General features: G+C 39.0%; 1 protein-coding gene across 1 annotated transcript in view; it reads left to right on the forward strand.

The window, feature by feature from the left end:
• The window catches only part of bicc1a (BicC family RNA binding protein 1a), a 55,172-nt gene that overhangs the window by 10,934 nt on the left and 30,685 nt on the right, over positions 1–13,553 (forward strand). Inside the window, exon 2 of the mRNA XM_005727393.1 lies at positions 5,147–5,193. Coding sequence (XP_005727450.1) covers positions 5,147–5,193 — 47 coding nt within the window. The remainder of the gene's footprint in view (positions 1–5,146; positions 5,194–13,553) is intronic.

Consider the following 13,553-nt stretch of genomic DNA (forward strand, 5'->3'; position numbering starts at 1 on the left):
TCCAAAGGATCTCTCTGGTCATCATTTTCCCTTCTAATTTTATGTTATTGGCAAATCATCACATGATTGTTTTGAAGCTGAGAGGGTGAATTTATTGGTTTTCTGAATTTTAAGTCTCAAACTCAACAATAATGAGTGCAAATTCCATTCACTGCATTAAAACAGAGAAAATAATCCCGGTCTTTCATAGGGCAGTAGAGAGGCAGCCTTTCAGTCACTTAACTTAATGTTCATGTGAGCAATTTTTTTTTTTTTGATGAGGCTGGTATTTTATTCTAATCAGTAGTGATTGATTTAAAAAAAAAAAAAAAAAGTACATCCCTTTTGACCATCTTTGACGCAGTACCTAAAGATAACAACAAAAACATTGATGCATGTAATGTTCTTCCAAAAAACAATACTTCACTGGGATTCTTTAACTAGGCCACCCTGTGTTTCTTCTTCTTTTTTAAGCACATCCTTGGTGGATTTACTCCTGAGCTAAGGATTATTACCCCATTGATATTTCCGCTGCATGTTCAGCTTCAAACAGATGTCTTCACATTTTTCTTCAAGTAATGTTTTACATGAATTCAAAGTTGACTCAGCCCTCTATCTACGAGGCTGCAAGACAACCTAAACCATAACATTTAGGCTTCCGTGCTTCACAGCTAGTATGAAAAGACTTCTTTGATGTTCACCAAACATATGGCTGTTGCCTTTTTATTTAGAAATGCACATTTAATTACACATTAGCTCTTTTTCCTTAACATAAAAGATAAAAACATAAAAATCTATGTAGGTCTACTGTGCCTTAAGGCAAAACAAGAAAAACACGTATAATGTTATTGTAGCCAAGCAATCCTTTGATTCTTCTGTGTAGAGCCCATCACTCCAAAAAGCTGTGGCTTTTGCTTTTGTGGTCGCCGACCAAAAATAAATTTGCTTTATTGTTCTTTTTGGACTTTTGGACAGCAAATTCTTTTTTCCTGTTACACATCCCATTCAGGTCAAAGTTGTGCTATCTGTTTGTAGACACACAAACACACAAACAAACAGTTTTTATCATTTACGGAATATTTCTAAACTCAGTCTAATGGTATCAAAGCTTGAACTTGAGATGATTATTCATGCTTTTATTTCTTCTCGTTTAGACTACTGTAATGGCCTTTTTACTTGTTTTAACAAATCAGCCTTAAATAGTCTTCAGACTGTGCAGAATGCTGCAGCACGTCTCTTAACAGGCACCAAGAGAAGCTCGCATATCACTCCAATCTTGGCCTCCCTTCACTGGTTACATGTAAATTTTAGGTTTCATTTTAAAATTTTAGTTCTAACCTTTAGGGCCCTACATGGTCAAGCTCCTCAATATTTATCTGACCTGTTGAAACCACATTCATCTTCTCGGGCTTTAAGGTCATTAGATCAGAGACTGCTGGTGGTACCGCACACACACACTTTTAAAACTCGTGGTGATCTTTTTCAGCTTTGATTTGTAGTTGTTGATCAATGGTCATGAGAATTTGCATATTAATGATCTCCCAGCCCATCGTTCCTTCAGTGTTGCTAGTTTCTGTCATTATGCAAATGTACTGTTTGTAAGATTGGGAAAACCTGCAGTCAGCTCTCACTGGAAAACAATACGTCCAGATTAACGGAATAATAGAACCAACTTTTGGGGATTTGCTTACCTGGATGATTGAGCATGATCAAGATGTTACCTGCAGATCCTGGGATCTAATTTGCTTTACATTTGCAAAGAGCTCTCAAGACCCAAGGCACCCTTTTCCCGAATCCCACCTCCAAAGCTGCTATAATTACTTTTTTTTTTTTTCTTTTTCTCAAACAAGTTATAAAAAATTATATACACTGGAACTCATCAAACAGTCTGTCTCTGCCTTGGATTCTCCCACGGCCAGTTTACACATATGGCAACAGGATGTTTTGCATTTTGCACATGGCTCGTGTTTTCAATCTTGTCCCATACCAAATTCCATTTAGCTCCTCATTTATGCCAAAGATGGAGTTGGAGTCTTTGCTTTTGCGAGTTATCAGTGAAATAAATTTAATTTTCCTCACTTCAGTTTAGTTTGTGTACTGCTAATTCATAACAGTGGCTTCAAGGCACCAAGGCAACTTCTTCACATTTTCTTTTTCCCCATTTGGTTCATTCATTTAAAAATGCATTGTCTTATTTGAATATGTGAAAATGTATGTGAAAATGTCATACAGCTGACCAAGAGTTTGACTTGTTTAAAATCAGTGAGTGGATAGGTATTTGATGTTTTCCTGCTTCTTCAAGCATTTTGTGCAACTTTACCACCTTATTTGGCTATATGGAGCCAAATATAATCACATCATCTCCTTGACTCCAGTTGGGTTACAACACAGATTCCAACATAGAAAATTATTACCAAGTAGAATAATATTGTAAGTTACCTTTTGGTTGGCTTAACCTGTACTTGTGTCACTATTTTGCCACATATAGGCAAGATAAGAGGAGATAAGATGATAAAAGAACAGCTGGTCTACTCTGCTAGACAGTGTGTTGCTTTTATTTTTCAGTAGACATGGGGGGAAAACCGACGCTGCTGTTTTCCTTTTGGTTTGTCTTAGTTCTTACAGGAAGTGACACGGTAGCGGGGTCTTTCATAATCTTGGAACTTCAGACCACCTACAAAACTGAGCTTTCAAGTCAGAGCAGTTCTATACTAAAGCAAATACTGGATGAAAACACTTAAACCTACATTCACTGAGATAAACTAAATATGCTGGGAGTTCTGTGAATACGGAACACGTTGTTTTGTATTTGGTAGCCGCATAGTTGTAACTGTAGCTCAAATTGACACTCATGACATTTTATGCTTTATCAGTTGTTTGTCATGGGGGGGAAAATCCTATGGGGTATACCCTGGGTAGGTCACTGGTTTATCGCAAGGATAACACAGAGAGGGAAAAACACCAACCATTTACATCTCAATTTAGAATTGCCAATTATCCTAACCCATGCATGCCTTTGAGAGCTAACCACACAAGGAAAAAACAGTAGCTGGCTGGCAGGATTTAAACCCAGGACTTTCTTTGTGTGAGGAACGATGCTAATCACTATACCACCACAGTGAACGTCTTAAAATTCCCGCCTGGGATACATGACAGTCACGAAAATAAAGTATATGATGTGAGATAAAGTAAAGCAAAAACAATTTTGCATTTGGCAAGCAGCGGCCAAGTATTTTGTGTGTTTTACCTGACAAATACCTTATCTAAAGAATCAAATACTGATTTGTAAAATATTTGCATTCCCAAAATTAATACAAATTACAAGAGAAATTACATCAATGCAAAACAGCTTTTAGTCCATACCAGTGTTTACAGCTCGTCACAGCCCCCCGCCATCCTGTTCACCCTTATTAGTCTCGTCTGTTATCAGATTAAGCACAGCAGAATGCTGACGCTGTCATTATGAGCATCCGCTATCAGAGGCTCTTAACGCAGCTGAAGAGACATCCAGCATTGATTCAACAAGATGCTTATTTTCCCTTTCGTGACAGTTGTTAATGTTGTTGTTGCATAAGAGTGTTAACAGCTGGAATTTTTTTCCGATCGGTTTTCAAAGCAGGAAGAATGGTCGTGGACATAAGCTCGCTTAAATCAGACTCTCCAGATTCAGACTCACAAGTTTCTAATCCACTTTTTTGTGCTTTTGGATGCAATGATGAGCTAATATTCATGTTATCAGTGTATTGGGGTGGTGAAAAGGATGCAGTGCTTAGTGAATTTTAATTATCTGTCTTTTAAAATGTGGTGTGGATAGGAAAGCTTCAACAATGCTTTCCACACCCTAATTTCACAGTGGGATTATCATCATATAATACTGTTTGCACCGTGTACAATCTGTAATGGGCTTTTTTCTTGTTTTTTTTTTTTTAAATGGGCCAGCTTTTATAGGTTTGAGGAAATTTTACATAAAACTCAACGGGGCTCAGAGGGCATTCACCATATGGTTGCTTGCTTTTCTTTTTTGACGTAATAGGTTTAGAGCTCCATTTAGTTGCAGTTACGTTCTTGATTCATTATAACTCATCATAAATGATTACCATTATGGTTTTCTAAAGCCCAACAGTCCAGACAGCGATATTTACTGTGCGATAAGTTTACCATGCATTTTTTTTAGTTATTGAATTTGGTTCTAATGTTCAAAACTGCAAAGTCACTTTTTGAATACATTATACTTCAGCTGTCCATTCAGAAATAAATGTTGAAATGTTTCGGACACTTTTGTCGTCATTGCACCGAGGTCAGCGTTTTTGACTGAACTGTAAGTCACAGCAACTCTACCGCTGCAGATGTTTCTGACCCAGATTTACACAGACTGCAGCAGATCCATCTTGAGAACGTTGACCGAAATGCATCATTAAACTCTCCCTGTATTCCCAAATGACAGGAACATGAGAATTCTCCTTGGATAGGAGATATGTATTTTGCATTAACAGAACTTGCCACAGCTTGGAGGACTTGCAGATGTGCTGGAGAGACTTCAGGCCTGACTTGCTCTGGTGGTTGGCTCTGTGCTTCTCTCCTGCTTACTGTATCAGCTAAGGGAGTTTCTTGGCATTTTCACCTGCTTGGAAATTTACTTTAAGTCAAACACCACTGCTTCTCTAAGTCCTTAGTCTGTTTACACCCAATGTTTGGGAATTTTAAAGTTGTCATGTACCATTTCCAAGGCCAGGCATTTACAGTATGCTGACAGACAAAAGTCGTAAGTGTGAATGTTATTTTAAGAAGTGCAAAACCAACATCAGTCAATCCAAGTGTGGTATGAAATGCTCCATTAATGGCTACTGTAAAATGCCCAAATATTTTCACTGTATCCATCAATTTGTTACACGGAAGCTGTGTCCAATCTCTAGGATTATAGAAAATTGCTTGGAACATTTTTATACCATTCTTGCAAATCAGCAGTATCGCTATGCATGCCAAACGCAATATGCAAAGAAATGGAGATCCACCATAAACACTTTACTGAGTGCAGATACGGTAACATTTTGAGGACTGGATAATCTGTGTGTGATTTGGCTGTGTTAGGCTGGATTGTACATTTAAAAACTGAGTGACTGTGTGGTTTTGATGAATTTATATTTCTCTTTCCTCTGTCTCACTCTAGCTGCCTCTGAGGGGAGAGTCAACGGTGGGGAGGATTTCTTTCAGAAGGTGAGTGTGTAGTCTGCACTTGGATAATGTGTGCTTTGTCTCTGGGTTGTTTTCAAGCCCACTGAGCAGCACTTCACTCATTGGTAATGGAGCAGATGCTCAGGTGCTCCTTCAGTCAGTCCTAATTACAAATGTAAACAAATAAAAACAATGGAACTACACTGACGTTAAACCACTCCAGGGCTCTGATACTATAACACAGCTGACACAACACTGGGTGGGGGGGCTTTCTCAGTTACATAATAATATAATATACAAATAATATACCAGCTTATCTAAAGTTTAAAAACCCTAATCCGGCCAAGCAGTGCATCACTGACTTTTCTGTGTGAGCAATTTAATGAAATGTCCTCAAGCTTCACTACATTCAATAAAACGAGGAATTGGCTCAGTGAGTTTAAATATTTCTGAATGGGTGACAACTTGCTCACATTCTCGTACTGGTACTTGGGGAACAGTCAAGTATGACACAGTGGCTGTATAGCTCAGTTCTTTATTAATTGATGCTCTTTCATACCAGTACAATTGTTTTATTAATTGCAAACTCTCAAGTGAAACCATTTCTGACTATTCAGTAATGTGACTTTCTCAGTGCAAGAAAGTCTGACTCAATTTCAGACTTTCTTGCACTCTGTTAGCAGTAGAACCACGAAGGGGGTCATTTTCACTCCGTGGCATTTAAAGAAAATATCGAAATTGGTTAAAATATAGCAAATAGTGAATTTTAGGATGTGTGAAATAAAAATGAAAAAATGAAAAAATAAATAAATAAACATAACCGTTTATACCTAGAACAAATGAGGAGGTAATTTAGACCCAATAGAAATTAATGTAAAACAATATTGTACATGCCAGGTTGCCTAGCAACATTTACTATTTATACACTTTTTGATATGATGCCTGCTGTAGTGCAGAGTAGTAGTTACTGCAGGGCCAAACGTGTCATGTATGGGAGTTTGAGCTGAAGCAGAGCCACTCAGAGCACGGAGTGTGTGACCGAACGTGTAGAGAACCGGGCGAGTTGTTGGCTTTATAGAGCAGCAGGGGAACTGCAGACAGTCCAGAGTGTGGGGAACAAATTGCGCAAATAAAAAGTGAAATCAAGAGCAGAAAAGTTTTGGAGCTGCGGAGGTGAATATCTACAGACTGAGGCGAAGCAGTGAGGATGCTGGACGACAGGCTGCAGGACCGGTGATTAGAGGCAGTTGTGGATGAGATGTTAAACTTTCACTGTTAACTGTTGATAATGTGTTCACGCATCAACAAATCACACCAACACTTGCCTCTAGTGGCTTTGTGATATTTAATGAAATTATCTAAATCATTTATAAAACCAACAAAATCTCTTAAATCTTTTTACAGTCAGATCTTACTTAATTTTCAACTAATTTATCTAATTTTAGCAGCATAACATCTTCAAGAAATGACATTGCCTTTGCTGCTGTTGTTTCAGGACGAGGTCAACTTTGCGGTGGTTTTAGGGAGTCTGGTCTTGGCTTTCTGAAGGCCTTAACCTTTTTTTCTTTTTTTTCTTTTTTTTTGACGTTGGCTGCTTTTTCACTCATTTTCAGTCCAGTATTTGAACCTGAGAATTTATAGTGGAATCTTCTTTTATTCAGGCTCAACAGGGGATTTATGATTCTCTGGTCTCCCCGTTCTCTCCGGGTACCCCAGCTTTCTCCCACAGTCCAAAGACATGCAGTTAGTTGGGTTAGGTATCTAACAGCGATCTGTCCAGAGTGTACCCAGCTCTCGACCTATGGTAGCTGGGATAGGCTACAGCGACCCTGACAAGGATAAGCAGAAGAGAATGGCTATATGGATGTTAAATCTACACAGTGGCTACGTTCTAACCACAAACCCGTGGGAAACTCTACACCATAACCTATGATGCAACTGTAAACTCCCTGGAAAATTAACTAGATTGGGCGTTGACACAGCCCACAATTATTGTCACTGCTGCTTTTTGTCCTGCAGTTTTTGATTATCAGTGAGAGAGTAATAATCATAGCCTCAATATAAGGACTCACAGATGTCAGCTAATTCCTGGAGGGAGATTGCCCAAACTATTGGAATGACACAGAAAAACGTGAGGGACACATGTGTTTGCTTCCAAAAAATGAAAGACCACAACAAAGACTGGGGACACTAACATATAACGAGCAACTTAGCAAAGAACCAATTTTAAATTGCATCTTCGTGCATTTTGTTACTAGCAGCCTCTCACAAAAACATGTAAATTGTTCCCACTTCTTCAGCTGAATTTATGAAAAATGCTAAAGATAAGGTGATTCCCAACAAGCAATCATCCACAAACTTGGCATATCTCTGCACTGTATTGTTAATTAAAGATGAGGGAACTGGACAAGTGAAGGACAATGATACATGATACAGGACCTGATGGATGCATGTGGACCTTCAGTAGATAAATCTAATATTTGTTGAAGTCCTATCAGAAATGTCTCAACAAATGGGTGGTTGTCAAAAAGGAAGAGAAATGGTGATAAAGCTGCTATATGCCACGTTATCCTAGAACATTACAGAAGCAGTGTAGGATTATCCTGATAGCGATTGGGGGGGGGGAAGGCAGCCAACATCCAAAAAAGAGATTTGAACGTCCTTTAATAAGCCCAGAAAACTTTTTGTTAAGACTCTTTGCATAAATTATTAGAAAGCTTACCTAAACCAAAGGCGATCATACCCAATATTGACTTTAAAGCTGATTGATTTACTCTTTGTCCCCCTCATGTTAAGAATTATGTAAAATGATATTAAAAGTAATTAAAATAAAACAAAATTCTATTGATCAACAATTCACAATACTAAAACTTCAGCTTACGGCTTAAATTGATAGATTTTCCACAACCTGTCTGCATGCATATGTCACAAGAGAAAAGACTGTGCAGATGCTGACTAAGATCACAACATTGTGTCGGGCAGAGCTATGTTTCAACTCATGTTTTGGGAGTAAAAATTGTCTGTCATCAGACCCTAAAACAAGAGTCATTGCGACAAAGCATTTATAGCTTTTTATTTTTCTAAAAAAAAAAAAAATGTTGGGTTATGTCTTTTCCGTCTGTGCTTCAGTTCTAAAAGCAGCAGATCAACAGTCTTGCATGTAGAGATCTGATGTCCCTAAGGTCTTGGCAGAGTGGTGCCTTTGGCTTTGAAGTGAATGCAACTTTTCCAAAGGGGTATTTTAGCAACTTGAAGTGCAAGACTGAGTAGACCTGTATAAGTTCAAGCATTAAATTACACAATGACGTTTTATGTAAGCAAGTTGGAAAGAAAAAAAAAATTAACCGAGACTCTGACTGTATTAAAACGTACTTTGCAAAGTTAACACCTGAAGCATCATCTGCAGATACAGAGGTTGCACTTCTCAGTTATTAGACACATTGCATGAAATGAATAACGAGGCTTCTGCAACACACTGTATCATTACTGTGTGTTATAGTCAGCTGTTGTTAAAAAAAAAACACACCAAATGCTGTACATAATTATGATTAATGGAGTGGTATGTCGATTTGTGCAGCATTTGAGTCTGTATCATAAAAGAAACTGTCTCAAACGTAATCGAGATTGGTCATTGCATACAGTCTAATCACACTGACAACAGTTGACCCAAATTGTAAGATCTGACATGAAAATTCAAAGTGTATATTGAAGTATATTGTGGTTTCCTTAATTTATCTCAAGTGGATTGATTTTTGTTTAAAACTCAGCTTCCTCATTATATTAAATCTCCCTCTATACTATGTTAATGGGCTGTAATGAAATAAATGATGGACAGCGGTCTGCTTTAGCATTCCTCCTTTGTCTATTTTCCGTATTTGGTTTTGGAGGTTAGGAATCAGAGTTAAATGTCAAAGAAGGAGGCAATTTAACTGTCCCTGAAGCAGTTTTCAAAAACCAAGTAATGCAAACCAGGCGCCTTAAGATTTCCCTCGTCGGAATTTTAACAAGGACTCTCGATATAATGCACTCTAGTTCTTCCTTCACTTCTTTTGGCTTGGATAGAACGGCAGTGTTTAGGATATGCAGTCTAGATGTCTACCTCAAAGCAGGTCTGGCAAAATACGCCTGGTGGTGTATTGACTTTGCCAGCCATGACTTTAAAAGTCCTTGACTTGAATATTGTCACAGCTTGTTCAAAGAAACAGTGGTTACTAGAGGTTAAATTGACAATTAAAAATTAGTGTGCAGCTGTTTGAGTTGGCAGTCTGGTAAGAAGCAGTAAAGTGCTAAAGTCATGTTTTTATTGTAGAATTTCCATTTGGACAGCTCTGTATAGTTTCCCCTCTGATAGCGTGATCACCATACATGCCCAATTTGAGTTGGGAAAATAAACACACAGTGTAACTGTGGATTGTTGAAAGAAAATGGATGAGGTGTGTGAAATACCTTGAAGTTGATGAAAATGGAAACTCTTAGTTGGACCGCTTCCTGCCCTTCCAACACACCCATGAACCACACACACTCAGTGGGACTAATAAGGCACATACGAAGAAAGTCTCTCCCACACATAAGAAAGCATATAGTCATTTTTGACGCACACATTCTTACACTTTGGGTGTTGGGAATTAGATTTTGTAGTTGCCTCAGCAGTTGAGATTTTTAGAGTTCAGTCTCTGGCAAGAGCAGCACAAAATGATCCACCCCCGCACTTTCTTCCCAAGCCTGCCTGCTGCAGTTGATCAAACCCTCTTACTCACTGTCTGCTGGACTTCCTTTGAGCTCAGAGCAACTTTTTGTCATAGAGTCCAAAACAGTCCACCCTCTTCATGTTGTCAGTAAAATAGTAGAGAAGATGGCAGACAATGTTGGACAACAGGAGGGTGCACCAGCCGTGAAGTTAGCCATGTGAAGTTCCCTGCAGCTCCTGTGAGGGAATCTTACCAGCTATGTCCCTTTTCTCTTTTCAGCCTGTTTTTGGCATCACTCACTCATGTTTTTCCCCTCTCACACGTCTCTTTCTGCCTCTTCCCTGCTGTTGTTCCAATGTTATTAGGTCTTTGCACTCTATTAATCCATTAATGTTTCCTTGTTATCATTCTGGTGTAAGCAGGGGATTTCTCTCCAAATAATATACTTGATTGTTTAACAGAAAGCGTGCGTCAGTGAACAGTTTATCATATTGTTATGCAGTAAAAACTTTTACGCTGTAAACTGTTGGAAGTGTTGCATCACTCTAAGCTCTATGGAGAGGTGTGTAGAGGTTTAGTCGTGGGGCAACAAAAGACGATAACGCCACGCACCACAGAAGAGCTTTGAGTGGATGTGAGTTGAGAGAAGCCTTTTGAACCTCTATCCAGTTCCTCCCCAGTCCTGCTTCTGTCTCCATCCCAGAGGTTGTGGTTCTCTAAATAATGCCAAGCAGGATATTTAAGTGCCAGTGTTCTCTACATCTGATGCCAGATGTAATTCATTTCATTTACACTGACGCATTTTGTATTCCGCTGCGCTGACAAGGAAAAAACCTGAAAAATTAAGACTGTCAGGGTGAAATATTTGGTTGGCATACGTCTGTGAGACGTTGAAATAACTAGGTCAGTATGAGTGGCATCAAAACATACATAAACAAATGTTTGTGTTCAGTCAAGCAGTTTGAATTATCATGCGTCATCCATTAAAGTGTGTGTGTGTTGCCCAGAGGAGTTACGGTGCTGCAACTTAGCACTCTGTTAACATGAACTCAGCTATGACTGTTGAGCCTCACGGGAACGGTTCAGTCAGTGCTGTCATCTTCGAGCTCTGCTGTTTTCTCAGTCTCGTAACTCTGACACCTCCCCCCAGAAACCCTCTGTCATCCCCGCAAATACACACACAATCGCACATATTCCAGCTGAATCAACAGCTGCACCATTGCAGCGAGATCCAGGAAACATGCCTCTACACTGTCGACTGCTGCTGTGCAATACATACTAACGCAGTCACGTGTTTTAAATGGATGTGCCATCTTTGAGGACATTTACTTAATGATATCCTGTGTTATGTTACGCACACATCTGCACGCACAGCTGCAAACCACCAAGAGCTGATCATGTCAAGGTCGTGCCATGAAATGTTGTTGGAGCCACAGTCATTTTTGTATTGATTTCAGAAAGGCTAGGGTGGCAGAATAGAGTGGCTGGAATGGTAAATATATAGGTTACTTAAATTTGTGCAAATATCTTCACCCATTTGAGAGGCATTTGCTAGCCCCTTCATAAATAAACACCATCCACCCTTTAAAATGGTGTGTGGTCTGCCAGAAATCAGTCCCATCTGCAGGACCCTGCCAAGAACAGCAACGCTGGACAGGAAACAGTTTTCTCTGAACAAAGCCCTTTTTACAGAAAAAGTTAGGGTATAAGCCATAATGTCTTTTGGGTTGTTTTTTTGTTTTTTTTTAAATCGTAAGCCTTCTACTTTGCTTATTTTCTGTGCTCCATTGTAGTTTCTGCGTAGCTTTAAGAGAGTGAAAAGTACATTTCCATTTACAGTGTCATTTTACTCGCTATCAGTCATCTGGCTTTAGTTCCACCATTGCCACTGCAGTTTCTGTTACCTCTGGGAGCTTGCTGCAGTCTTATGTTTCTTTCATATGTGCTTTTAAATTAAAGGCCTTCATGACAAATCCAGACACACGTGTCATTGCCACAGGAGAGTGATTTGTAAGAGCAGAAGTTACAAAAAAAACTTTTAAAATTAAAGGAAAAAGTTAAGAGAGAATTTGTCTTTATCGCCGGGAACAGAATGTCCTTTAATGCTGCTTGTGATGCATCCAGCTGGTGTGAGCATGTGATTCAGACTGCGAAGAAAAGTTTGCATTCAGCTACAGGGGTGTTTGTGATTTATTGTCCTTTCTCACATATACCAGACGTCAGTGGGTGGGTGTCATGTTGTAGATTAGCTGCTTGTGCCCGAGGCTAGTTTGAAACTCACTAACATAAAACTTGTCAGATTTTGGTTTCAGGCTTGACTTACACTCTGTGTAAAACCATTTTGAGTGAATACATGGATAATGTTGTTGCAGCACTTGTAAAAAATCCTGCATCAAAGAGGAATGGGGAGGTCTCCAGTAAGACAGTAATGGGTGATCATTAGCAGCACGCTAAAGGCCGGATCTGTTTCTAGCTTAGTCCCTTTAATGATGCCAGAATAAATTCCTTACAGAAATAGTTGAGCAAGATTATCTGAGAAGAATTTGCCTTTATTTTCATTGCACAACATGTACATTGCACTCAGTAGACACTGCAAGTAATCGCAGAACCACGAGACGGATAAATCACAAGGAGGACTGAAAGCTTAATTTTTTTTTACCCTTAGATGATGAGAAATCTAAAAAGATATGCAACTTGGGTCAAGAGTTTAAGAGGGAGGGAAGAATATAACAATACATCAGTAAGTTTTTATTGAGTTTGTTTTGTTTTTCTTGAGGAATGCAGACACTTGTGAGAGGAAATTTACTTACCTTTAAAAGGAGCCTATAAAATAAACCCATAGATGCCATTGCTTAATAAAAGTTACAATTCTGACTTCAGGGTACTAGGTTTTTACATTTTTATGTGGGAAGGTGTAGGAAATCAGTGAGGCCTGAAAGGGGCCGTCAACCCTCATCGGCTTAGAATATACAGCTCAGCTGTAGCGTAAAGTGAAACACACATCAGGCCTTTGGAAGCTGGCTCTGTTTTACAGGTGTGTGTGACTGGCTGTGGATAAGCTGTCAAACTATGTTGTTGATGATTTCAAGAAAAACCCTTCAACATGTAGAAAAGCAGACAGGAGTTTATGAGCTTCCCTTTCTGATTTGTGCCTCAGTTAGCAATACAAGCTGTACTTTTGTCTTTAAAAAAAAAAAAAAGAACTGGCAGATATAATTTAATAATCTTTGAGGGGACAATGAAAGCTGTGAATAGTTGTAGCAGTACTAATAAGCCTAACATCTAATTTGACTAGGGAGCACTGATGGATCTTAATGCACCCTTTCTCCCATTTGAATTACAATATGTGGCTTATGGCTTAATGCACTGGACCACTAAGGAATATTAAGTGGCAGCCCCTGCTCATGTAATGTGTTGAAGCGGGCCTCTGGTGCTTGATCACGTAGCTGAAACAGAGAATTTCATATCTTCTCCATCCCGAAAACACAAACCCCTGGAAAGTATTAAAACAAACATAAGACCACAGGACATTTCTGAAAACAAGGATGGAGCACATTGAGGACAAAGCCATTAGGAGACACATCTGATTTTCTTTCTTTTTTTTTCTTTTTTTCCCCCTCCATTAATATCAAGTACTTCTCACGACTGGCAGTTCAAAAGGCAGCCGTTATAGATTTGTAGGCAGGAGGCCAAGCAAGGTAACTTCCTCCTGGT

Source organism: Pundamilia nyererei, unplaced genomic scaffold (assembly GCF_000239375.1).
Source record: "Pundamilia nyererei isolate P.nyererei 1_Seehausen unplaced genomic scaffold, PunNye1.0 scaffold00024, whole genome shotgun sequence".
Taxonomy (NCBI): domain Eukaryota; kingdom Metazoa; phylum Chordata; class Actinopteri; order Cichliformes; family Cichlidae; genus Pundamilia; species Pundamilia nyererei.